Below are 25,928 nucleotides of genomic sequence, written 5' to 3'. Positions count from 1 at the left end.
CAATGGCGATCCAACGCCAAGCCGTCTGGTTTTAGAATGGGGCTGGTGCCAGTGGCACCAGGAGCATTAGCTGAAGGATCACCACCGGGGAAGGTTGCGTTGGCACGACCAGCGCTGATCCGGAATCGGATCCATGAGACCCCACTGGTCGGTTCCTTTGGTGTGAAACATGATGGGGCCTGCTTCGACTCAGCAGAGCATGAAGGTGCACTGGAGGGGTCAGCTCGCTCAAATACTCAACGCATGGCCTCCTAAAATTCTTTAGCCTGAGCTGAGGTCACTCCAGGTCCCGGATTTGGGAGGAGGCGCAGAGTCAGACCCGGCAACAATTACACGGAACAGTGTCTGGAGCGTTGATGCTCTCCACTCGTCTCGTTGACAGACGACGCAAAGTCGAAGCCTGTTTGAGCTTCTTCTTATCCCTCTTCCCAGAGTGTCCTGAGGACTTTGAGTGCATCGAAGAGGACTTTGAGCTCCTGGAGCGGTCCCACTACCGCTTCCTCAATCGGGACTGGGACCTCCGAGGAGTCACACTCAATGGTGTAGACTGCCGGGCCGCAAGGAGCTTCATGGACTGCTCCCTCAAGGCCTTCAGTGCCATGGCCCGGCAGTCCGAGCACAACTTCAAGTTGTGGTCAGACTCGAGACATCATAAGCAAACGAGGTAGGGTCGGTGGCCGACATGGCGTGGTGACAGGTGCCACACCGTTTAAAACCTATCCATCAAAAGGTCATCCCTCGACATACAAAGAAAAATTACTTAATTAAACGTTGAAAAAAAGTCTGTCAAAAAGAGACAGAGGGGTAGCTCTTACCTAGATCAGCACTAACTGGTGCAGAAAGAAAAGAACTGAAGTCCGCGTTCCCGGGTGGTGCCTATATAAGTGACTGCTGTAGGAAAGTGCCCCTTTTTGCATGGTTACCCCCCACCTTTTTGCCTGATATCTGATGCAACCTGACTTGATGTGCCCTGGGTCCCTGTCAATCAGGCTCCCAAGGCCTGTGTTCTTTCACAAAACTGTACCTTTGTACCCACAATTGGCACATCTCTGGCCACAGCTAAGCCCCTGGTAAAAGGTACCATGGGTACCAAGGGCACTGTGACCAGGGAAGGCCTATAAGAGCTGCAGCACCTATTGTGCCAATCTTAGAGGCCCTGTACCTTAAAACACACACACTGTCATTGCAGGCTGCGTGTTTTGGTGCAAAGAAAAGTGAAGAGTCAACATTGCACATGGAGTGGTGTGCCTTGCCTGCAACCCACTGGCCTAGGTAAGCCACTCCTCTAGCAGAGTGCACTAGCCCTCAGGTGATGGTACAGTGGCATGAGCCCTGTACCCCTACAGTGTCTAGGTCCATTCTTAAACATTCTAAGTGTAGTAAAGCCATAAAGAGTATATGGTCTGGGAGTCGGTCATTACGAACTCCACAACTCCATAATGGCTTTACTAAAACCTGGGAAGCTTGGTCGCAAGCCTCTCAGCACATGAAACCCACACTGATGCCAGTGTGAGATTAAATGTAAAATGCACTCAGAGGACATCTTCGAGGTGCCCCCTGAAAAATGACCAGCCCTTGTGTGGTTCCTGAATGGCTACACACCATTTGCCACCCCCAGACAGGTTTCTGGGCCCCTGGGCAGAGAGCCTCCACTTTCTGGATCCAGAAATAAAGAGTCCATCCTGGGCAGAGGTGTCATGCCTCCTCCCCCACGGTGGGCTGGGTCCACGAAGGGTAAGCTTCAAAGGCCTGCTGCCTTTGTAAGCTGTCCCTTCCTTTTTCTGTCACCAGCAACTAGCTCCCACCGGTTCTGCCCCCCACTTTAGGTGGGAGAATCAGCTGGAAAACCAAGGTAGGAGGAGAGGTGTGCCCATCTTTGCGAACCCCACCCCTCACGTTGGGAGGCAAGGTGAAGCACACATCTCAGTCCCCTCCATCTTGAAGATGAGGGGACCTAGCCAATTAAGGAGAGGCTTATTCTCCCACTCCCACTGGAAGGTGGCACAATAGGGTGCGTGCCCACCCCAAGGAAGGGACCCATTGTTCCAACCTGCACACCACTGAATTGTGTATTCAGGGGCAGTCCTGAACCTTGCCTCCTTAGATTCGAGCAAGAACCGAAGAGCCGAGCTGACCCAGGAAGAAAAGGACACTAACTGGTTTGGCGCTGGCATATCCCGACTCCGACCTTACTACAACGAAACCCCAGCGTGTCCAGCAGCCCCCCAGAACCCCGAGGACCTGCTCTGCAACCATCTTTAAGACTCTGTCTCCCGTGAGCTGCGGATTTGCTCAACCAAGATTCACCTACAGAACGCGGATCCAGGCAGCTATGCGATTTTGCACCACTCTGCACCAGACGCCGACTGCCCGAGCTCGAGTGGCCAACACCACAAGGAGGTCTCCCCAGTGATCCTGACCTGGGATCTGGTGATCTCTCACTTACCTAAAGCTTCAAGCAGATGACTGCATCCTCAACCTGAAGGGTCCCCCCGATCGTGACCGAAGCTGGTAAGAAGAACCCGACGCCAAAAGACACCCCTGCACCCAACACCCCACGGCCTTGGATGGCCCAACCAACGGTGTCCAGGCATCCTCCAAGATCCCAACTTACCTCTTCAACTGGTGGTTGCCTCCAGGAAGCCTCCCTGCAGCATCTTTACCGAACCGGAGATCCTCATTAAAATCCACAGGGCCCCTGACGTCACCTTGGCACACTACACCCGGCCGCCCCTGTGCCACTGGTGTTGCAGCTCTTGTGCCGATTGTTGGTCTCTGCAGTGCTGATCCCTACCCCAGGAGCGTTGCTCCCACAACCAAGTGGCCTGCTCGCAAGCAGTCCCTGACCGAAGGCCCCCTAAGCCCCATTGCCTAACATTAGGCCCCTGCACTCTGCACCCAGCCACCCCAGTGCCGCTGGTGGTGCAACTTGAGTGCCTACCTAGACCTTGGGGAACCTTGGTCCTAACCCCATAAACTTCCACTCTAAGATGTTTACTTACTTAACGATAACCATTTTTCTCTCATAGGAACTAATGTTATGAGTTTTGTTCCAAAAACTTTCTGTCAAGCTGACCTTGTGAGAAAAAAAGTAACTAAACTGCAAATCCTAAAAAGTCTTACATACCTTGTACTGTGTGGTAATCAAAAAGTATTCCAAAAGTAATTACTGTTTAACTTAAACTGCTTTTTGAACCAATACAAACCTGTAACGATTGCAAATCTATTCCGAATTGCACTTGAAATGTTCTATGATTTAAAGTATATTTTACCTCCCTGTATCAAGTCCTGCTTGGTTCTAGAAATAAAACACAAATTTACCTTTTTTATTCTTACCCAATTGGTCTGGATTCAGTCTCTGAGTTTATGCCTTCTGTCTTGATTGAGTAAATACAATAAATGTTTAACACACCCTCTGGATAAGCCTAACTGATCGCCCACACTACCACAAATAGAGCTGTTAGCACTTACCTAATTAAGCCTCTGCTATGCCTCTGGGGACTCCCTGGACTCTGTGCACACTTTACCATACTTTGGTATATTATATACAGAGCCAACTTCCTAGAACCGCGATGCCACATCCATCGACAACGACGCGGACAACGCCATGCAGAGCTGAACGGAGCCACCCAATGGTGTGCAGCGGTACTGCTCATGCAAACGTTTTCGGATCCAGTCTGACACCTGGGGAATTCAAAAGCAAGGAATCTGCAGCTAGAAGTCTCTATCAGATATGCTAATTTAGAATTGTGTATTGAATAAATAAAGGATTTAAATTAAGACAGAGTCCTTCTGAGACATGTGCACACATTTTCTAGCTGTTTCCACAGTAATAGAATTGAAGGTTAGACGGGGTTTAGTCTTGGTATTAGGAAGGCCAGTGAAAGTATGCATCCTAAAGGTCCAAGGTAACCATCCATCACATTTTCACTATAGGAAAGATGCAACCAGCTCAATAATCTCAGGTGGGGGTAGACATAAAGATTCAGCTATCTTTGGGAGCCCAATATTTGCCACACCTCCTGAACCTTCTTAAGGGCTAGACACTTCATAATTGGAATTGGCTTTGGTCATAATAAACTAAATGTCCCTCTTCCTCCAACGGTGGGCCTTAATGAACAGTGTCTTCAGGGATTTAGTCAGCACACAGTAATGCCAATTGGTTGGGTCCAGTTTATCATAGATGTCAATAGTGGGCTTGCTACAATTGGTCCTCCCAGCAACGTATTTTCAGGGGAGAATAATGATACAATGGATTTGACGGAGCCCTGCCTTTTCAAGAAGGCCATGCTGAAGCATCTGGGAAAGATGGCTGGTGCAAATCCAATGGTGTCTGATGAAACTGGTGATGAGGCTCGATAGAAAGAACCCCCAGGTATTGGGGTAGACACAGGTATCTCCAGAGCGGACTATTAGACCCTAGATTTAAAGATGAACTGCAAAAGCAATCTCTCTGGCTTTTAGCTTCATACAGCAAAAAGGTATGTGAAATGACAACAAATGACAGCATTGAAGTAAAGAAAACATAGCACGTTAACACAAGATTCAGATGTCAAAAACCAGAGGTGAGCTGCAAAATTAGACATAAACTTTTGGTCTGATAGGTGTCTGGAGATTTAAGAATGTCAATCCTCTTGAGTCCGCATTTGCCTCAAATAGATATAATCAATTCTTCCAAATAGATTTTAGAGTTAAAGCTGCAACAAAAGTTCTTCATGTAAATACATCCATGTAATAAGTCTAGATGAGTGACCATGCACCATTCTACCTGAATATTCCCAATAGGCAAATTAAAAGTAATTTTCATGGTTTTCCTCAGAAATGTCACAAGTGGTTTTTTGATTCGACAGTAGCCTAAGCATAGCTATTTTCTTGGAAAAACGAAAAAGATGCCATGGATCGTGCTCTATATGGTCCGATTTGCTTAATGGAATCAACAGTAAAATATCTAGAGGACTTTGCTGCAAGACAAGGTGGCTCTGGCATCAGTACTGATAAACATCAAAATGTCTTGGACCAATTATAGTGGGTGACAACCAAGGGCTTGCCTAGATGTGGTCAAGATACTGATGGTGTTCTCATTTAATAACACAGAGATTAAGATATGTCCCTATGCTTATGAATAGCTACATTCATATCTATTGTCGAGAAAGCCATGAAGGGCGCCATCACTTGTTTAGAATATAAATGGGGAAAACCATTATTATGTGCTGGAATATTCAAGATAAACTATCAGCATGGCTTGGAAATGAGAATAACTACCTGGTTGTTAGCTTCACTAAATAAAATGTGCTCCTAATCAGTTCTTACTGCAGAAAAAGAATCATGGGAAAGAGAATGCCGAGGTTTAAACACAATAACTATTCTACCTCTTGCGGTTGCTCCGCCTTCTTGTAATTTAGTGACATAAGTTAAATCTACACATAACCAAGTGGTCAAACAACCATGAGCTGCTGGGCAAGCCTTTTTCATTCAGATTGGAGCTTTCATGGGCAAGGTCCAAGAATAAATGACACATCTCCCCGGCAAACAATAATATTTTCTTTTTCTTTATTTAATGGCACCATCTCTTAAAAATGTACAAAAATATATACCTCTAGGAATGTTGAAAAATTGTTGTTTACAACACATGATACATTAAACATAAAACCAATAATGAATAAATTAATCAATTTGCAAATTTTTACAGCTTTCCTCACTGGTATTTTAAAAAACATTGCGAATGCAATACACAGATTAATTTTCCGAAAACAACCACACTGAATATTCATCTCAACTGATCAGATTTGCAAAACAAACTGGTTTTAAAGACTTCTTTCGGAGGGCAACATAAAAAAGATCAAATGTCATAGCATCTGTAATATTTAATATGCAGAATTCATCATTTCACAAAACCATTTTCGTTTATTCAGAGAAATATTTGACACATGACAAAAACTAGGTCCTCAAAATGACTTCTGGATGATGATAACCTTGGAAGAATCTCTGAAGAAAATGTAGACATCTGGCGTTCTGCCATCGATCCACAAATAGTTTTCATCTTAAGGCTGACTTAATTCAAGTTTTGAAAAGTCAATGATCGACAACAAGTTTGTGAAAACGTATTCAATAGCAAATGCATTATTTCAATGCCAGGGATGTAGAATGCTTTCGAAAAGATTCAGTGACTCAGCATTTAGTGAAAGATATCTGGTGATCACTCAAATAAAAAGCAAGCCTCCCTGGACTCTGGCTGATGTTCCAGTACAGAACATAGGCTTGGCTGGGATAATTTGACACACTTGCTGAAACAAAATCTTCACTACACACAAAAAGCACACTCACATTGAGAAAGATGCAGATGAACTCAAAGTCAAACATGTAATGGTCAAAGGACAAATCCAAGAACGCTAAAAAAAAAGATAAGTGCTGTTTGGGGTTCATGATCAATTCACCATCAGAGGCATATGCATTAATTTAGTCCGTTCCAATGCACTTTGCTGCTTTAGGCTACACCACGTCGTTCTCCTATCCAATGCACAGGGAATATCATATACATACAATTTAATACTTTGTAAGTATCTGACACAAAGAGTGACGGAGGAGGGCTTATTTTCACGGTTCTAATAGGCCCAAGGATGGATGACAAAAATGCCTTTGGTTTACGCTTAACATTACACAATGATTCTATGTTATTAGCAACAACATAATCCAGTCTGTCTTTCCACTGTGATGTGCAGTCTCAGTCTAATCCATTCAACTCAAGTAACAAAGAGATACAACTGTTGTAATCCAATGGGGTATTCTTGTTGGGGACATTGTGCCCTTGACAACAAGATGCCATAATAGCACATCATTATAATCTCATTTGCCTCCTGGGTTTCTTTCTGCTTTTGTTAAGTGCCTATTCCACCCCTCTGCATTTTCTAAACCAGCAGTACACAGTACAAAAGGGGATCTGTCAACAACATTGTTGTACACAGCATAGTTTGTTGAAACATTGGAGGCCAATTTCTAATATTTCATCCAGGAAAATGCTAAAGTATAGGACTGGTTATGGGTGGTGCAGAACTGAATTGATTCCTACATAGCTGCATTCTACAGCTGTGGTTTTCTGCATTGCATAGGCTGCTGCAGAAGTGTGTTTCTGGAGCCCTATAGCAATTTCAAAACAAGCAGTTTAGAGTACACCTAATAGTCACCTCTTTTTATGTTATGGCAGATATGATAAAATGTGTCCAGGTCCTAATGTAGTGTGCCATTAAATCACCAAACAAGCTTAAGAACCCACTCTGCCCTTGTGCTAACACCATGTGCTGTGTACAGAGGCCTCTGTGGTGTGAATATGGCTTTAACGTCTCTTGCAGCTAACAACCTATTGGGGTCATTTAACTAGAATATAGTGTGATTGTGAGCAAATATATAAAAATGTGCTTGTTACATAGTATCTTGTAATGGACTTATATTATTACTTGGGCCCTCATTACAAAAAGCCTGTAATTTCTGATGGGGCTCATAACCTTATCACTCCCTTCTGGAATTAGGAGGCCCAGAGTGTTCCTCTGTTCTTTAGCACAGATAATCCAGGTCCTGAGAAAGACCACAATCTCCATAGGAAATTGTAGGAGAGAACGAGGAATTCCGGAGAAAATCAGAGTACAATTACCCAATTTCCTTAAATTCTGCGGCTGATTGCAAGCGTCCAACCCATAATTCCTGTTAATTCCGCAAACCCAGAGCTAACAGGACTGCTGGTATTGTTACCTCTGGCAGTCCAGAATTAACACCTGGCATCCATGCACCTCATAATGGTGCCCTTTGTATTATCAATGTCAAGCTATTGAGGGACATGGTGAATAGCAAGTTGTCAGGCATGGGTTACAGGTCTATCTCTGTGAGAGGTTTGTAGACATGTTTTCAGCCATTTGCAAGTTCATTGGTGTGCCTCTGAGCAGGTGTAAGACTCTTACAAGGAGGGGGGGGATGTGAGCTGTGAGGGTATAGTGTGAATACATTAAAACGACTAACATGATTTTCACAATTTTTGTGTATTTCAGTAGAATTGTCATAAATGAATACCTGTGCTGTACCACAGACCTCAAAGAAAGAAAGAGCATTTGCTGAGCACTTTCAGCAAATGGAATCATTCTGGTGATCACTAGACTCCAGCAATGCTTATTATTGAGAACGGCTTTAATTAAGGAAATTGGATGTTTAATTAAAGTTTTGATGAGGATTGATCCTAATTCTAAAGGCAGAGTATTTCAAAAGCAAGATTTCCGCCACCATGGTGGCTGATCCTATAATATGTACTTGAAAAGCAATAACAAGATAAACAGTTGGAACTAAACCCCTTTGAATATAAATATGTTAGGCACAGGCTTTTGAGGTGAGTGGTCGAAGCAATACAGGCTGCTAATTATTAAGAAGATGAATGATGTGGATTATTTGCCCAATAGTAAATTGACATCAATAGTCTGTGCTCGGTGTAAAGTGAAGTTTTTTTTTACACAGTGTCGTACATAGTGGCCTCTGCTGAGAGACGGTGCTCCTTGACGGCACATTCCTGCCATTCTTTATAAAATTGTTGCCCAAATTGGCAAATCTAGGTTTGCTGGAGCTTGATTGTTGTAAGAGTTTCGATAAGAATCTCATCCAGACAGAGCAGTTAATCCATTAGCTCAATCCCTGTAGAGGCCACGTACCCTGCCAAATACTTGATTTAAAAGACTGTGTCGCGACTTGCTCCCTGCGTTCCTATGTCCACCACCAGGGGGCTGAACTGTTGGACTCTCCAGTGTTCTAATAAGCTTTCAGACCCTCCCCTTCATGCATATCCTGCATTCCAGGCATTAGGACACCATTTAGGAATTGACATCCTTTCCCAATCCATGCCGGGTTTTGTGGAAGCCAGTCAACTCATGCTGGAAACTCCATTACCTATAATCCCCTGCTCACTGCTTCGTCTCCATCCCTGCAGGCCATGGATAGGTGGAGGAATTCAGCTCACCTGTGGCAGGCTGCTGCTAGCCTGCTCACACCTGATGCATGTGATTACTGTGAGCTCATTTAAGCCCCAGCTCCCTTTAGTCCAGTGTTGGTCATTGTAGCTGTGATCCGGTGAGACCGACCCATGTTTCCAGTGTTTCCTGAGCTTTTGATATCCTTGTTTCCAGTGTTTCCTGATATTTAGTTATTCCCTGTTCCTAAGCTCCTGCTGTTTTCTTTGTACCTGAACTAACACTGCTTGCAGTGCTACCTCGACTTCTGAGCCTTAGCATTGTTTGTTCCCGACCTGCTGCTCTTTTCCTCGTTCCTGAATTAGCACTGCCTGCAGTGCTACCTTGACTCCTGAGCCTTAGTATTCCTTGTTCCTGAGCTGCAGCAGTTTCCCTTGTTCTTGAATTAGCACTGCCTGCAGTGCTACCTTGGCTTTTGAGCTTTTGCTACATTCTGGATGGATTCAACCTAGATCAGTTGACTGGGGGTGAGTGCTTGCAATGTTCAACACTCCGTCCATCATTTCCTTTGGTTTTTGCTTTGTTCGCCATAAGTTGGCAGGGTATGCTCAGACGTGAGTCCCTTGCTCACTTTGCCACTGGATTCAAGCAAGCCTGGCTGAAGACGGCTGAAATGCCAGAAACCGGTCCTAGGAAGCTTGTTTCCGGTCCAGGGAAGACATGGCTTGGCAGTTCGGGCTGGACTGTTCCCATGAGGCACAGGGTCAGACTGATTTGCATATGGCCATGTCTGAACTGGGGTGGCAGAGTGGGCTAAAGAACGGTGATGGATTAAACCCAGATCAGTTGACTGGGGGTGAGTGCTTGCAATGTTCAACACTCCGTCCATCATTTCCTTTGGTTTTTGCTTAGGAATTCAGCTCACCTGTGGCAGGCTGCTGCTAGCCTGCTCACACCTGATGCATGTGATTACTGTGAGCTCATTTAAGCCCCAGCTCCCTTTAGTCCAGTGTTGGTCATTGTAGCTGTGATCCGGTGAGACCGACCCATGTTTCCAGTGTTTCCTGAGCTTTTGATATCCTTGTTTCCAGTGTTTCCTGAGATTTAGTTATTCCCTGTTCCTAAGCTCCTGCTGTTTTCTTTGTACCTGAACTAACACTGCTTGCAGTGCTACCTCGACTTCTGAGCCTTAGCATTGTTTGTTCCCGACCTGCTGCTCTTTTCCTCGTTCCTGAATTAGCACTGCCTGCAGTGCTACCTTGACTCCTGAGCCTTAGTATTCCTTGTTCCTGAGCTGCAGCAGTTTCCCTTGTTCTTGAATTAGCACTGCCTGCAGTGCTACCTTGGCTTTTGAGCTTTTGCTACATTCTTGTCTTGCTCCAACACAGCCTTCAGTGTTACTTTGTTTTCTTGATTCCTGATCAAGCACTGTTCTAGTGTACCCTTGTATCCTCCCCTTCTGTATGTATTTTTCCAGTCCCTGCCTTTCTTTCTATTTCCTTGGTTCCAGTTCCTAGTTTGCTGTCTTTCTATTCTGCTGTCTTTCTTCTGTTACCTTGTATGTTTGTTACCTGCTTTCTGCCAAGTATGCCCTGTGATGTCTTCCTTTCCTGTTAAGCACTCCTCCTTGCTAGCTCCTTGACTCTTGTGGTTGTGTTTAGTTCTACCCATTTGCTGTTACTGCCTTGCGTGTTCCTGTTTGATCGCCAGGATCCGTGGGCACAGCTGACTACCTAGGTGGTGTTTATTGTTCACTGTGAGTATAGTCTTTGAGTTACATTTCTAACATCACCATAGGTATAAGCTCCACAGACCCTCCTTTGCATGCATGTCCTATATGTGGGTATTTGCAGTCAGTATCTTTAACAATTGTGGGTGGGAAACTTACTGCGCTTCAGTCTTACTGTGTGGAGCTCCTGAGTGCTTTACCCCACACTCACCGTTATTGTTAATGTTGTTTCATGTATATGTCTTGCACATTCCTCCTGGACGTAGTTTTTCTGACTGCTAAATCACCTCATGAGTGCCTGTCTTTACTGAGTCTTAGCCATCTTGTTCCTTCGTTCTGGCTTCCCCTTTGGATCCCTTTTCTCCTCTGACTTCCTGTATGATCCTTGGCAGTGCTGTACTCCTCTTTCTGCATATTTTTGCTACCCAGTTTCCAGTCCTTGCCCAAGTCCCTGACTGTGTCCCACACAGTCCCGGGCAGTCCCTGACACTATACTCCCCTGTCCTCACCACCTAGGGCTGTAACACAAAGTGCCAGAGAGCCGCAATGGGCATTGGAGCCTTTTTTTTGTGACCTTGGAGCACTTCGGTATTACAGAAGGACCCACAGATACCTTTGCAGCTTCTTTTTTAATACAGATTGTGCTGGTGCACTTATAGCACTGGCCCAATTCTAAAGTGCGGTTCAGACTAGTTAATGAGACAAACACTTTGCCCCTGCACCCACAGCGTATTATGGACAGAGGTGAAGAGACTGCCACGAGGCACACAGACTGCACCAAAAAGCGGTGGCACAGAGTCACTGCGCGCTCCAAGGGCGACCTTGCAAGTGGGGGAGTAGGAGGTGGCACAGATTCAGTAGTCATGCCACTGCTGGTGGGCTCAATCGCTCAATGCACCCTCCTGCAGCAGGATCTCTGCCCCTTTTGAAAAGGTAGGCCACTTGCACTGACAAGAGTGACTTTTTCAAACAGCGGCTAAAAATCACAAATGCACTGCCATGTGGCAGCGCATCATCAGTACGACGGCGCACTGTCACTGTTTGTACTCAGTTCACGAACCAAAGGTGCACCAGTGCAAATAAGGACAGTGTGTCCATTTCCTTAATGTGACCCATGAAAAAGAAAAGGTTAATACCATCAAAAACTCAAATCAATTTTAGGTGTCATTTAGATTCTAGTTGAGCTGACTTCTTATCCTACTCTTGGTTCCCCAGCCTCTTTAGAAGATTGGAAATACTTGGTCTGGTGGTTCATTCCCCAAAGGACCTCTGAGCCACAGGCTTGTTGGACCGGAATTTGCAGTGGTAAAGGTGTTTTTCCCTTAATAGGAGTTAAGCAGCATGAGTGCAGCAGTTCCAGCACACCGTGTTTTAGTAATGATTATCAGTAGTGAGAACAGGCCTTTTAACCAGTGTCACTGAAGTGAGGTCTACCACTACACTCATGTAACATTTCATTGCTGTGTGCTCAACCCCTCTTTGGCCCACCTCATATTAGTATGATGCACTGCAGAGCACATAGTTACGTGTGTGCTGCCATGTATGTGTGCCTGTGAGTGGACCATTACATGGAGGCTATGTGGGCTCAATATTAGAAACCCAGGACCTTGAAAAGGCATGAGGAGGTGGAGGACACCCCAGACAGATGTGTAGTTTGCTACATTCCGGAAAATTTGGTGGGACACACAGAGGAAGAGAGATCCAGGCTTCCCTTGCACTCCAACAGTCTCCAAAATGGTCAACTGCCAAACAGTCAGCAGTGGCTGTACCTCGTCGTGGAGAAGCTCAGTAAATCTTCTGCCCTGTGAAACCTGGACTGGAGATTAAGGTCTGTCAGTCTCCCAGCTGGGTAAGGGGACATCACCCAGGGAAATGAAGACCACTGTCCTGCAGCCTGGAGCTCCAGTGCCTGCCTGCGGAGACCAGATGACCCTGAGAAGGAGGAGCGTGCCTGGAGTGGGTGAGGTCCAGTGGGGGATCCTGTTGAGGGGAACTGCGGAGCAAGGGGTGCGATAATCTCTGTCACAATGATTAGGCAGTCTTCCAGTTTCCTGACCAATATGTCGACATGAGGGGACCAAGTGCTTTCACATGTTCTGACCAAAAGTCAGCTACCTTGTATGCCAAAGGGGGCCGCTGTGAAGATATCACTGCTGTTGCACTGATTAAATCATCCGCCCAGGAGCTGAGAATAGTTGGTGGTTCAGTATGCCACAGATTGGATCATACACCTGAGTTCTAACCACAAGGGAGAGGATGTGGCACAATGGCCAGAGCTGCCAACTTGGGAGCTGATAATCATGGTTGGAGTCTCTGCGTTGGCGCGACATCCTGTGATTCTGGGCAAATCACTTAATCTCTCTGTGCCCATGAACAGCGCCTGGATACCATCACATGTGATAAGCTGTGCTATATAAATCTACAAACAAACAAGTCAGAGACCACATATGCTGCTGTGAAGAGCAAAGGCTGTTCCTGGGTTCACCGTTTGCCATGAGGAAGGGTTGTTGCTGTGTATAGCTTGTGACTAGAAGGAGCAGAGGGTTCTAACCAGTGTGCTCAGAGCCCCCATATAAGCATGGGATGCAAGTGACTCCCCTGAACTGCAAGAAGGCTTAGAGGACTTACAGCATCATCCCAGGAGCGCAGCGGATGATCAACCACCTTGCCTGCAGTGAGAAGACTACTGTTCATTGCCGATAACAGCTACAGTCCACCACAACTCAGAAGTGCTGAACTCTTCTGCAGTTTTCTGTGTAGTACTAGTGACACCAGCAGGAGTAGGTTAGATTGATCGCTGAGGAGACTTGCTTTGGCTCATAGAACTCAACAGGGACGTGGGACTCAGGACACTGCCAAAACACTATTTGAGTGCCAGCCTTTGGAGGGCTGTGTAGATTGTTTCTGTATGTTGTATTTCACTTTGTGTTCATAAACAAATATGACTTTTGGCATAAAAGCGAATATCTGGCTAGACATTAATTTATTGGGGCTGCTGCATGTATTTTGAGTGTATAGTTTGTGTTCATCTTGCACATACCCTAAACTGACCCCTACTCCCACCCCTAGAAGCCTTGGACTGCTCAACCTACGCTACCACTGAAAGTCAAGTGCTGAGGGTTAGTAGGTGGCCCAGTTGCTCAAGATCCATACAGGTTCGGTCCCGGGACATCACTATTATAAGGCTTCAAACCCCACAGTTGGGCCCAGTAGCTCCTTCTTGCCCCTTGGCGCAAGGAGAAACCTCCCTGCATGTCACAGCCATTCTTATTTTGATTTTCAGAATCAAGCTTCCACCTTGGAGGTCTGTTTCTGAAAAGCAAGGCGAATGCAGAGAAGGTAAAAAAACACATGGTGCCCGGTCGGCATTTCAAATGTGACTACAGAGAATCTGCTATAGTCCCAGATGCACACTAGGTACAGAAACTCCTGCCAGAGAGGCAGGGATCTCTAAATGTGGAAGGCAGTCCTCCAGCAGGAGCAAAGGCCAGACTCCGAGTGGCGTCAACAATCTGGCAGACCACCCGCCAAACCTAAAATGACCTCATTTGGCACTTACAGCCAAGTATCGAAAGGTATCTACCCACAACTGAAAAAGAACAATATTTAGGAGAATAAATCGTAAAATTATACATTTCATATTGAACTGAAGCTACAAGATACTATAGGATCGAGCAACAATGTGATCTTTCTACTTGTACAAAAACAGTATGTTTGGGCTACAGCAATTCGAAATTTGGAAAAACTGTGCAAAATGCAATGTCACAAACTGTCCAAAGATTCCTTGCATCAGCTGATGTGCACCCACAAGTGTGCAAAATGACAATCTGAAATTTGGGCAACAGGTGCCCTAATTGTTGCAGTGAGCGGACTCAAAGTCATTGTGAACATATGGGACGCATGTTGTCCAGCACAAAATCAGACTTTGTGCAGATAAATGTCTATGCCACACAGAGGTCAACCCTGACCTGTATGCGGTCCACCACTCCAAATTAAAGTGGCACCCTTGCATATTTTTTTTGTTTTGTTTATTTAATTTAAGGAAACAACAAAACCAGTCAACATGCATTGTAATAATTTAACATAAAATGTATTTATATACCTCAGCCACAGCAAAAATAAAAAACTTCAGTAGAGAAACCCTATGGCAAGCCCATTAAATGTATTTTTTCAGGATCTCAGGTCCATGATCTGAAGAACTTGGCCTGATGTCCTTGTCAAGTTTCTGTCCCTGCCTCTCTCGGAATGTGCCTGAGATACTAGAAGCGTCTGGTTTATCACCACTGGGCTTTGCAACCACCTCTCCGATAAGGTGCAGAACACATTTGTGAATGTGACATCCGTACACTGAGCGTTCTAATTTGCATAGGAAAAGGCACTGCATGAATTTGCACAAATTTGCTTCAAGTACCCACCAAGGCTTCGCTCAACGAAGCTACACAGAAAGCAGTTGTAAATAGCAAGCGGAGTCACCATCATCGTAGCATGGAGAATGAGGAGTGCCATGGTAATGCCAGGAGGGACGTAACATATTAAAAAAGGGAAAGAGGCACCTGGAATAATATTCATATTAGAGGCCATTCCTTTAAGGGACGAATACACAACTTCCAATGGACACGTTCTGATTGGTCATGCTCAGGGCTGACAGGCATAGGTAAATGTGTGATTTGCACAGAAATAGTAAAGTGTGTTCCATATTTCCAATGAATAGTTAGATGTATGACGCAGAACGCTAGTGCTGTGGTGCAGAGCTCAACTGCACTGGTGCATATTTGGATTATTGCTGTGTGCAGTACCATTTTACATGGTGGGGATGAGTTGCAGGTGGTCTAGATTTATTCTAAACTTTATTGCTGCTACCTGAGACCAAATCCTCTTCGAGCAGCCCTTTTATAGGATGGGGATGGGTTTCGACGGACACAGCTGGGGGACTGCTATGCTGAGCTGCACTATGAATGACAGAGTCAATGCCGCTGTGCTGAGTTCCTCAATCCAATCGCAAACGTCATGGCTGCTGTGTGGGGTCGAACCAGTGCAGATCACTTTATGACACACTCACTTGGTTGCCGCTGAACAAAGATGCACTGTTGGAGGCGGAGCTGTTTTTTTCGGATGTATTCAGATGTATTGCTCTTTTGTAGAACCTCATTGATCCAGGGTGATTATAGATTCCCAATGTCCAAAGCTTGATGGTCGGAGTGTAAAATTCTGCTGCTTATTTTCAGGGCTGGTGTACTTCTTTGAATGGATATTATTGCAATGGTGCAGAAACAGTTTGGCACTGTACAAGGCTGAAGGCGAAGAATGTATCATGTAGGTTACCAGTCAGCCGCGGGGCTAATGGAACTCCAGAGGCTGGTAGCCTGGGACCCTGCAGAGTCTACGCTGTGCCTCACAGATGGCTGGGGGCCCCGACTGGGCTTTGGCTTCTCCCTAATATCCATTACTTCCGTTATCTCATCAAAGGATGAAATATCAATGTCGCTCTCATCTGACACCTGCAAGGAAAAAAGTCTATGGTGAGAGAAAGTACGAACTGGAGCAGTAAATATGGCATAACTTTGAAAAGTCCTCTGGCACATATTTAAAACCTGTGACTGGGTACTTGTATTTCATCAAAATAATACTAATTCTATGGGCCAACCCATTTCCTTGACCAAAATCATTCCTCTTGCTGCATAGACTGAATCATCATCTATTGCTGCTCGCAAGAAAATGAAGGCCTTTCATAACTTGTTAATGCAGATAACATTTCTTGAACACAACCACAACTGTTACCACTGACATTGCTGATTTTGTGGTAATGTAAGAATGCCTGGTAGGGGCTCTGGTGATGTTGTCAATCTTAGTAGAAGACATGCTACAATCCCGATAGAAACACTCTGTGTCACAGGGAACCATGCACTACTTGATGAACTCAAGGCTTCCCCTGTCTACCATAAACCCCTCTCCCACTTCTGATGCTTCTGTTTGATTGGCTGCGGCTGAATTTTCAAGCTATAAGTGAACTCTCCGTACACTACCATCATGTAACACCTACCTCTAGAAATGCACTGAGTGCCTGCCTGGACTAAACACGGATGACTCTCCATTGACTATGATCACTCACTATAAATTAAAGTTTAAACATTTTTAAAAATCTTTTTCTCATACCAGTTATTCTTTGCATATGCTTACAATTGACTAGTCAGAAAAACTAAAAAGTACTGTTCTTTAATTACACTCATTTCCTCTGTTACTTCTTGCACTAAGCTAGCAACTGGTTTGATTTCCAAGTCTTTATCTCCATGCTAGCTGCCACTACAGTCGTCAGATTCACTTCTACCTTTCTAAATATTTATTGCTCTCTGACTGCTGTTGGCTGCTTCCTTTATATATCTTTTTTTGTAAACAAACTTTATTAGGCATTTACAGTACATCTACCAATATAGTATAATCTTTGGTACGAGCATGTGAATCAATACGAATCCACTGTTAACAGGCATGCAGCTTATCTTCGAAGTAAGTCAATAGTTTTTCAGGAGGTTCACTTATAACCAAGTTCACAGCTCATAGTGATACGTAGTGCAATTAACAGAAATCATCCCGCCACCCTCAACTTTATTTTGACTGCCTCCTTTAGCTGACAGTATCAGTAAACCTGCTAATTCCTACTAATTTGTTTTAGAGTTACTTTTGGTATCATCATGCACTGACACAATCTGTCCTATCTTCTGCTTCTAGTGTTCCCTCGTTTTTGTACCATGGACACAGCTTCCATATGTTGCTTAGAAGGCTTTTTGTGCATGCTTAACTGGGGACATATTACACAAGTGCCCCATGGGCGCAATGGATATTTGTGCCTGTTTCGCGCTCCCCTGGGCACTTCGGTATTACAGAAGGGGTGCAGACACTTGTGTGGACCCTTCTGGAATACTGAAAGCGCTGGCGCACATACTGCGCCAGCCCTTCCTCAAGAGGGTGTTCCCTCGTTTGCTTGGGGGCATGGCCCGATGCAAATGAGGGAATCTCTTTGCCTCAACGCCCGCGCCATATTATAGACGCAGACTCAGAGGCAAAGAAGCTTGCAGGAGGTGCACTGACAGTGCACCATCTAAATAGTGGTGCACTATCAGTGCACCCCCTGATTGCAACCCTCTGGAGGGAGGAAAGGAGGTCCCATGGACCCCTCCTCCAGACATCCCCTTGCAGGCAGGTGCAGTCACTCACTGCACCTTCCAGCTAGGGGATCTCTAATCCCCTTTAAAAGTGCAAGCCTTTTCCCACCTGTACTTTAAAAACACGGAACGGCTTCAAAGCAGCCGCTAAGTTTCTCACATGAATGTGCTGCCCCTAGGGCAGCGCAAGTTTACGGCCGCCCTGGGGGCAGAGCATTCAAAGTAATAGGGTGCACTTTCCCTGTTTGCGCCTGGCGCCCTGTTTTAAGGTGTGCCGGGCGCCAACATGGAAAGTGCGCCCTTTACATAATAGGGCCCTAGGTATTATGCCCTTTGGCAACTGCATTTCTTATCTTACAAGAACCTTTAATCTATCCATTATACAGGACGTCGGTCTTCTCGTCTGAATGGTCAAAGCAGAAGAAAATCTCTGTATTGACATACAAACTGTACATCATTTTAAAGAAAAAGGCTTACAGTATGGTGTTTTTTTTATTAACAATTGTTACAAATAATCTCTCTTACGTGCTGTACCTGAAGCTTCCAGGCTCCATTTCCAGAGTGAGTAGATGCTGCAGCTGCTCCAGATATTACCGACACTCCACCAAAGGGCCTATCGCGAGGCCCACTCAACTGTTTCTCAAGGGACCTTGCCATGGAATTTACAACTGAACCTAGGCAGAAGACAAGGTATTACAGATCACTAAGGCTTGAGTTTTGTGCATATTCAAGAACAACAGGATGCAGTCAACAATAATTGCAATCTTCTGTATGAAACATGGACCGTGGACACAGAAGCAGAGTACCTTGTGCACTAATATAATTTCTGTTACATCAATACATTCTAGATATATATATATATTTTACCTACTGGGGGTCGCCAGTAGGTAGTAGGACCTAGTTTCCATAGGGAAAGGGCCCTTTGATTTGCCTATAACTTCGGCGCCGTTTGACCAATCTTCACATAATTTTCCCCAAACAATTTTTGCCCCAAACAATTTTTGCTGCTCATTCTAGTTGTGCATGGAAAGTTTCAGGGTGTTCCATGAAGCGGGGGCCGAGAAAAGGTGGGGATAAAAAAAAAAGGGCATTTCTATGTTAATTCCATGAGAGGTTTTAGACACAACCACAGCCCGACCCACTAGACAGAATTACACCAAATTAGGCAGAAAGCTAGCTCTTGGTCCGGAAAGAGCTCTTTTTGTGATGTGGTGTAAATCCGTCCAGTAGTTATAAATATTAAAAGAAAACTACATTTATAATTCTAGGGACATGGACCCTCCACGACGCCACCAGCGGTGGTTCCATGGTACCATGTGCCAAAGCAAGGTCCTTGCTGGCTGGGCGCAACTTCAAAGAAGAGTTGCAGCTGCCATTTTATACATTGGGAAACGGTCCCGGGGGCTGAAAAACTGCATCTAAAATAAATGAAGGGGTCAGGTTAGAGCTTTCCTGACCCCATGTTTGATCAATAGAGGAGTAAAAAACACATACAATGGGCAGCAAAATGCCAGTGAACTGTTTTTTTTATTTTTTGCCTATTGCAATATCCGTGGATCCATCGCAGGGCATATTGCGGCCCTCGTATAAATCTGCGTATCTCGCCGTGGAGTTACACTGGGGGGCCACACTGAGCGTCACAGTGGATCCGCAGAGTCATGAAAAAACCCAATCAAATTGGGCTTCTTCGCAGGAAATATGGAAAGGGTTAACGAAATACTGACCATTTAGAAGTGGTATAAAAAAAAAGAAAGATGAAAGGAAGTCTGTGATTTGTTAACTAGAGCAGCATAAGTAAGAGCATATGGTGAGGGTTAGCCATTTTACCTGCTTTTCTACTGAGAGGGGAATGGGATTGCAGGGATTCTGTCTGGAGAGTCTGAATGAAAACAGATATTACCAGACAGAAATAAAACTGAGAGAACAGCAAAGAGCTTTTACAGGTATGTTATTTAGGTTGTAGTATATAAAAGTATATTTAGAAATAAAATTGAGAGTATGTAAGTAGAAAGAAAATGTATATCTTCTAGACAGTATACTAGAAGAGAAAATAGAAGGCTGCAGAGAGCAGGAAAGAAAAAGGAATTGCTATACTGAATGCATATTAATTTTATTACGCTAGTATGAATGAATGTGTTTGAAATTAGAGGGGGAGATTGCTTATAATATGTAATTTAATATTCTGTAATTTGCATACACTCCCAGTCAGGGAAGCACTTACAGACGCTGTTACAGTCTCACAAAAGCAGGTATGTACCCATCACTCACATAGCCAGACAGTGACTGGCACAGTCACTCACACATCCATAAGACCATTCACACACCCATTTACTCGTGGGTACGTCCAAGTTTGAGTACTAGTTCGCCCTTAGAACACATCTGCAGAATGCAATCTGCAGAAAATGAAGAGTTTGAAGAGGACTAATGTAGCACTGGAGATCCCCCAGAGGGAAATTTCTCTATTGGACACAGTGCAGGAAGTACTGTCTCCTCCCAATCCCAGTTCGCTAAGGACCTCAAGGGCAGACAGGCTGAGTGGGACCTGAGGCTGCAGCTGGCCCAGCTGGGTGCAAAGGAGAGAAAAGGTGAGGCTAAAAGGGCCTTGGAGGAGAAAAGTGTCTTGCTGGCTGAAGAGTCAAGGATGTGCACTAGAAGGCCAAACAGCTGTTAGAGTCTAGCAACAATGGTGTGAGCACCACTACTGTGTCCAGTGCAGAAGAAAAAGTTCATATAGTAAGAGACTTGGTGCTTGACTTTAAGCAGGGGGTTGATATGGACAGGTTATTTCTGACATACAAAGTAGCTGTAGAGGTACAGAGTATGTCTGAGGAGGATTGCAGAGGTGCTTTTGGACACAGGTGGAACAACATACTGGCTCTAGAGAAGGAGAACAGGTTGACGTATCACACTATAAAGGAAGGCCCTTGTCAGCGAGTATGAATTAACCCCAGAGGGGTGCAGGTTGAAATTTAGGGTTAGTCAGAAACTGTGTCACTACTGCTGGGAGTATTTTGTAGGGTACTTTTGAAATGTCTGTTAAAAGTACTGATGTTGTTCAGAATGTGTTTCAAACAGTTTTATACTTTTTCTTTTTATCCGAAGAGGACTGAGAGAAGCAACTTGTTTTGAACAGATGGGATCTGAAATATAGGGTCCTAAGAATATAATCTAGGGAACTTGTACTCTGCTGCAGGTATTTGCACAGGGCGGCCATCATACCATTCGCAAATTCCTTTTCAAAATAGTTGAGGAAAATATTGAGCCTTTAAACTTTTATCCAGCCACTCATTGGAGTTCTTTTAGCTTGTTTCATCTGGCACAGTTCAACGGCATCCCCAATAAACTCTTTTGAATGTAGTGGATGGATACTGTTATGCTCATATATTTTTTCAGATCTACTTCTATGTCGTTCAACTGTCCACTTGAAAAATTGTCTTCCTCCATGCAACTTAAATGTTAGACAACATCTTTATAGTACACATTACTGTCTTTAGATAAAATGTAGGTGTTTTCACCTTATTTACCTCCTCTAGTTCCTGCCATATTTTTTTATTTTTCATGGGCACACCATTCACTAGAACAACAAGCGGTTCTTCCAAATCTCTCTCTACAGTTTCAATTTTGTGTTTGCCATCTAAAGGAAAATACACAATTTTACCTTTAAGTCCTATCTGAAGCTCAGTGGATTACACCTTTAATGTTAGAGTTGGCTTCTCTCAGAAAGTAATTTGAGTGATCTCATGGATATTCTGCACAACTCAGGGATACAAATCAAGTTGGTGTTCCTACATTTCAGAACATGCACTTAAGCTCAGCATTACGATGATATCAGTACTCATTAGTCCCAATATTTGCAGGGGTAAAGTAAATAGATAGCAGCACTGGAAGTACATGGGTAGTGTCCAACTGTATCAATTTATTCCTGGCAAATACAGCAATACTACTGCACTCCCATTTATACACCGTAGCATGTGTACGCTTTCCTTATACCTCTTCACCTATCTCTCCACGATGCAGGGATCCGGGACCATGCCCTCGACTGGATCCACTCGTTCTTCTTCGCCAGAACGCAGCGGGTCAGAATCCCTCCTTTCCTCTCGGCCCTACACCAACCACCTTCGGAGTGCCCCAGGGGTCTTCCCTCAGCCCCACACTCTTCAAAGTCTACATGGCTCCACTCACCCCATCGTCAGAACCCACGGACTCAACATTGTTTCATACGCAGACGACACCCAACTCATCCTCTCCCTATCCAACAAACCCAAGGCAGCCAAACACAACTTTCAAGAAGGCATGGAAGCTGTCACCAAATGGATGAAAAGCATCTGCCTAAAACTCAACACCGACAAAACAGAAGTACTCATCATGGGCCCTAACCCCGATGGCTGGAACGACACCTGGTGGCCCCCTGCCCTCGGAAGCCCACCAACGCCCACGGACCACGCACACAACCTTGGAATCATCCTGGACTCCGAACTCAAAATGGACTGCCAGATTAACTCTGTCGCATCCTCCTGCTTCCACACCCTTCGCCTCCTACGCAAGACCTTCAAATGGATCCCCCTCGAGCACAGAAAGACCGTCACTCACACCCTCGTCACCAGCAGACTCGACTACGGCAACGCACTCTACGGCGGAATAAACAAAAACCTCACCTGCAAGCTACAAAACATCCAGAACGCCGCCACAAGACTGGTCCTCAACCAGCCAAGACACTGCCATATCTCCCAGCACCTGCGCACACTCCACTGGCTCCCCATCAAGGCTAGAATCACCTTCAAGATTCTCACCCACGCACACAAAGCCCTCCACGACACTGGACCAGCATACCTGAACAGCTGGCTCAAATTCCACGCACCCCAAAGGTTCCTACGATCAGCCCAGCTCTCCTACGCCACGGTCCCCGCCGCCAGAAAGACCAGATCGGGAGGTCGCTCCTTCTCCTTCCTCGTGGCCAGAGCCTGGAATGCCCTACCGCTTCACCTCAAACAGACAATATCACTCCCCATCTTCACGAGAAACCTCAAAACGTGACTCTTCAACAGACCCCCCTCCTTGATGGACTGGAACCTGCATATCTCAATATTTTGTTTTGGAGTGCTGCTCTTCTCATCTAGGTGTCCCTCATTTCTCATACCAAATTCTGTATTACTCTATTTTTGTAATCATTCTCATTTTTTTAAATTGTTTCCGCCTCCTTGCCAAATTACGTGTTTTTTGAAAAAATTTTACTTACTCATTCTGTTTGGAGAGGTAAAGTAAATAGACAGCAGCAGTGTAAGTATAGGGGTGAATTCCTACAGTAGTTTCAGTGTGTTTCTGTAACTGTAAATAGTTAAATAAGTTATGTTATGTTTGTTAATTGTTTGGTTTAAATTGTATTCGAATTAGTTAATAAAATGTACTTGTGAAGTTAAACATGTTTATTATTAATTTAACTTAAGGGTCACAAACACACCCATACAGGTACTCATACATGTACTCACACATCTATAAGCCATTCACACAGGTACTGACACACCCACACACTTTCACACACCCACTCAAAAACCTGTACAGTCATGGATAGACCTATTTATAGATGCAAACATCTACTTACATACATATAGAGTGCAGCTTTTCTTTTTACTACAATCTTTATGGCTGTTTTTCCGCAACTAATCAATGATCATTATTTCAACAGTACATCAATTCAAAAAGACTTTATGGCTGTCAAAAGACCATCAAAGTGGATGTGCATTACAAAAACATATTAAAAAAGATCCATGTGGGTGCATACTCCGATACTGTGGCCCTACATTAAATACCAACACAAGGGCAACGCCCCATACAATGGATCATAAATATGAACAAATCTAAAACATGCTAAAAACTGATATGTGTCATATTACAATCGATAAAAACACGCATGAAACCATAAAATATTAAAAATAGGTTAAAATGGACCAAATCCAGTTAGGTCATTGTAAGGTTATCATCTAGAACCTATGGATTGGTATTCAAAATTACTCTACGTACACACCATATAGTTAATAGAAATCGCAACACTGCACATACGTGTTGTATTTCAATAGTCTAAAAGCCTCTGCACAATGATGGGTTCCCAAGTTTCTACAAAAGTGGATCAGCCCTTGATGCCTAACCTTCCTGTAACCTAGGCATAAGAAAAATACATGATATTCTGACTCCTCTCATTACCACAGACCCAACGACCCAAAGGGGGTGCACCAGACCATTTGTTTGTAAAGGCACGCAGCGGGAGGACCCCATGCCTTAATTGTAAATATAGCTTTCTAGCTAGAGCTGGTTGAATATCATCCAAAACAGGCTCTAGGCTGTACTGGTCTTTGATTCCCAGAAACACTGCAGTAAGAGAGCCAGTTGAAGAGCTCCCCTGCTCTCCCTGTAGCTCCGTGCCAGATCCTTCCTCGATATTATAGGGCAGGTTGCCTCTGCTTTGTACCACAGGTTCGCCCTACCCATATCCACAAATGTATCCCAGACATTGGTTAACCATGGTAATTTTCCCGCATCTGGTAGGCTCAGGACCTCCCTCAGCTCTGCCCTGTATTCAATCAATTGCAGAGTGGCCCACAAGCGACACCAGAATGTAAGGGATCTGAGAGCAATTTCATCCACAATGGGCCTTACCCCAGGATCCAAAAAAAGTGGTATGAGGGGGGAGCAATGGGGAAGACCTAATAACTGCCTGGCGAAAGTGTTCTCAGTCTTAGATGTGTTACAAGGAGAACAGCGCCCCCAGATTTCAGCTCCGTACAGGGTAGCACCCCTTGCTTGTACTTTATATATTTCAACCATTGGAACAAACGGGTTTATGGGTGGAATATCTAAATACCTTGGTCAGGCCCCCCGTGATCTGGGTAGCTTTAAGTTGGCTTTTTCAATTTGTGCTCCCTAATCCATTTTTTTTAGTTAGGGTGAGCCCATGATACGGACACCCTTTCCAGAGGAACACCTTGTAAACATGGGTTAAGTGGAGGAATACTGATTGGGTTAAAGACCATGTATTTGGTCTTTTGGGTATTAATCTCAAGCCCTCTACATTTACAAAAGGAGTTAAAGTTGTCAAGGTTCCTCTCGTTGCCCATAGGCGATTTAGAGAGCAGAAGAATGTCACCAGCAAACATCATTGCCGTCACTTTGCGGTTCACCAGCTTAGGCATCTATGTAATTTCCCGAAACCAATGTCTCTACCAATGCATTTATAAATAAGCAGAAAAGAGTAGGGGCGAGAACACAGCCTTGTCGAACTCCTCTGTCTACGGGGATGGAGTCAGTGACTTCTCCGTGTTTGCCAAACCTGATGTGAGCGTAGTTGCCTTCATGCAGATGCTTTAGCAGGTGACATAGATAGACTGGATCTCCCATATTCCTTAAAATTAATCAGTTTGTCTCTTGGCACCAGATCTAGCGCAGGTTTTAAATCCACGAATATTAGATAGGGGCTACCACCCTCTATAGACACAGTCTTACAATACAGGAGTTGAAGCCTGAAAATTTGATCTATTGTAAACCTCTTCTCTCTAAAGCCTGCTTGAAATGGACTCTAGACTTTATACTCTTCCATCCAGGTCTGAAGTCGGCACAGCAGTATACAGGAAAAGATTTTTTGACTGACGTCAATAAGACTTATAGGTCTATAGTTTGTTGGAAGGAGTGGAGAGATTTTTTTTATATACTGGGAGGACTTCCCCGCCAGCCCAGGTTACAGGGATCGCCATACCCTGTAGAATGGCATTATACAGGGTCCACAGATAGGGAGCCCAGATGATGGATTCACTACGAAAGTGATCCCCTGGGATCTTGTCTAAGCCCGGGGCTTTAGACGGGGCTACTTTACTTATAGCACAGGTGATCTCTTTTAAGGGTTATCTAGGGGGCATCAGTGAAAATTATCTGTGAAGAGGGGGACTAGTTAACTGGGAAACCACCCTCATCCTCGAACCTTAAATAAAGTGTCTCAAAATAAGACTTCCAGACATCTGCACCAATATTAGGTTTAGTCAACTGTTTCCTTTCACAACAGCCTGTGTTTACAACATTCCAAAAAACCTTCATATCTTGATTTACTAAAGCCCTTCT

General features: G+C 44.6%; 1 protein-coding gene across 2 annotated transcripts in view; it reads right to left on the bottom strand.

Moving 5' to 3' along the window:
* Window positions 1-15,787: 15,787 nt before the first annotated feature.
* Window positions 15,788-25,928, bottom strand: part of DZIP1L (DAZ interacting zinc finger protein 1 like) — a 521,233-nt gene continuing 511,092 nt past the window's right edge. The window contains exons 16-17 of one of the 2 annotated variants that reach the window (XM_085634320.1): window positions 18,351-18,499; window positions 15,788-16,166 (exon numbers count right to left, since the gene is read on the bottom strand). In XM_085634320.1, coding sequence (XP_085490446.1) covers window positions 15,987-16,166; window positions 18,351-18,499 — 329 coding nt within the window. In that variant the 3' untranslated portion in view covers window positions 15,788-15,986. The remainder of the gene's footprint in view (window positions 16,167-18,350; window positions 18,500-25,928) is intronic. The other variant, XM_085634319.1, reaches the window with a different exon arrangement.

This window comes from Triturus cristatus, chromosome 11, assembly GCF_964204655.1.
Source record: "Triturus cristatus chromosome 11, aTriCri1.1, whole genome shotgun sequence".
NCBI classification, from domain to species: domain Eukaryota; kingdom Metazoa; phylum Chordata; class Amphibia; order Caudata; family Salamandridae; genus Triturus; species Triturus cristatus.
This window is presented reverse-complemented; position numbering and strand designations above follow the sequence as displayed.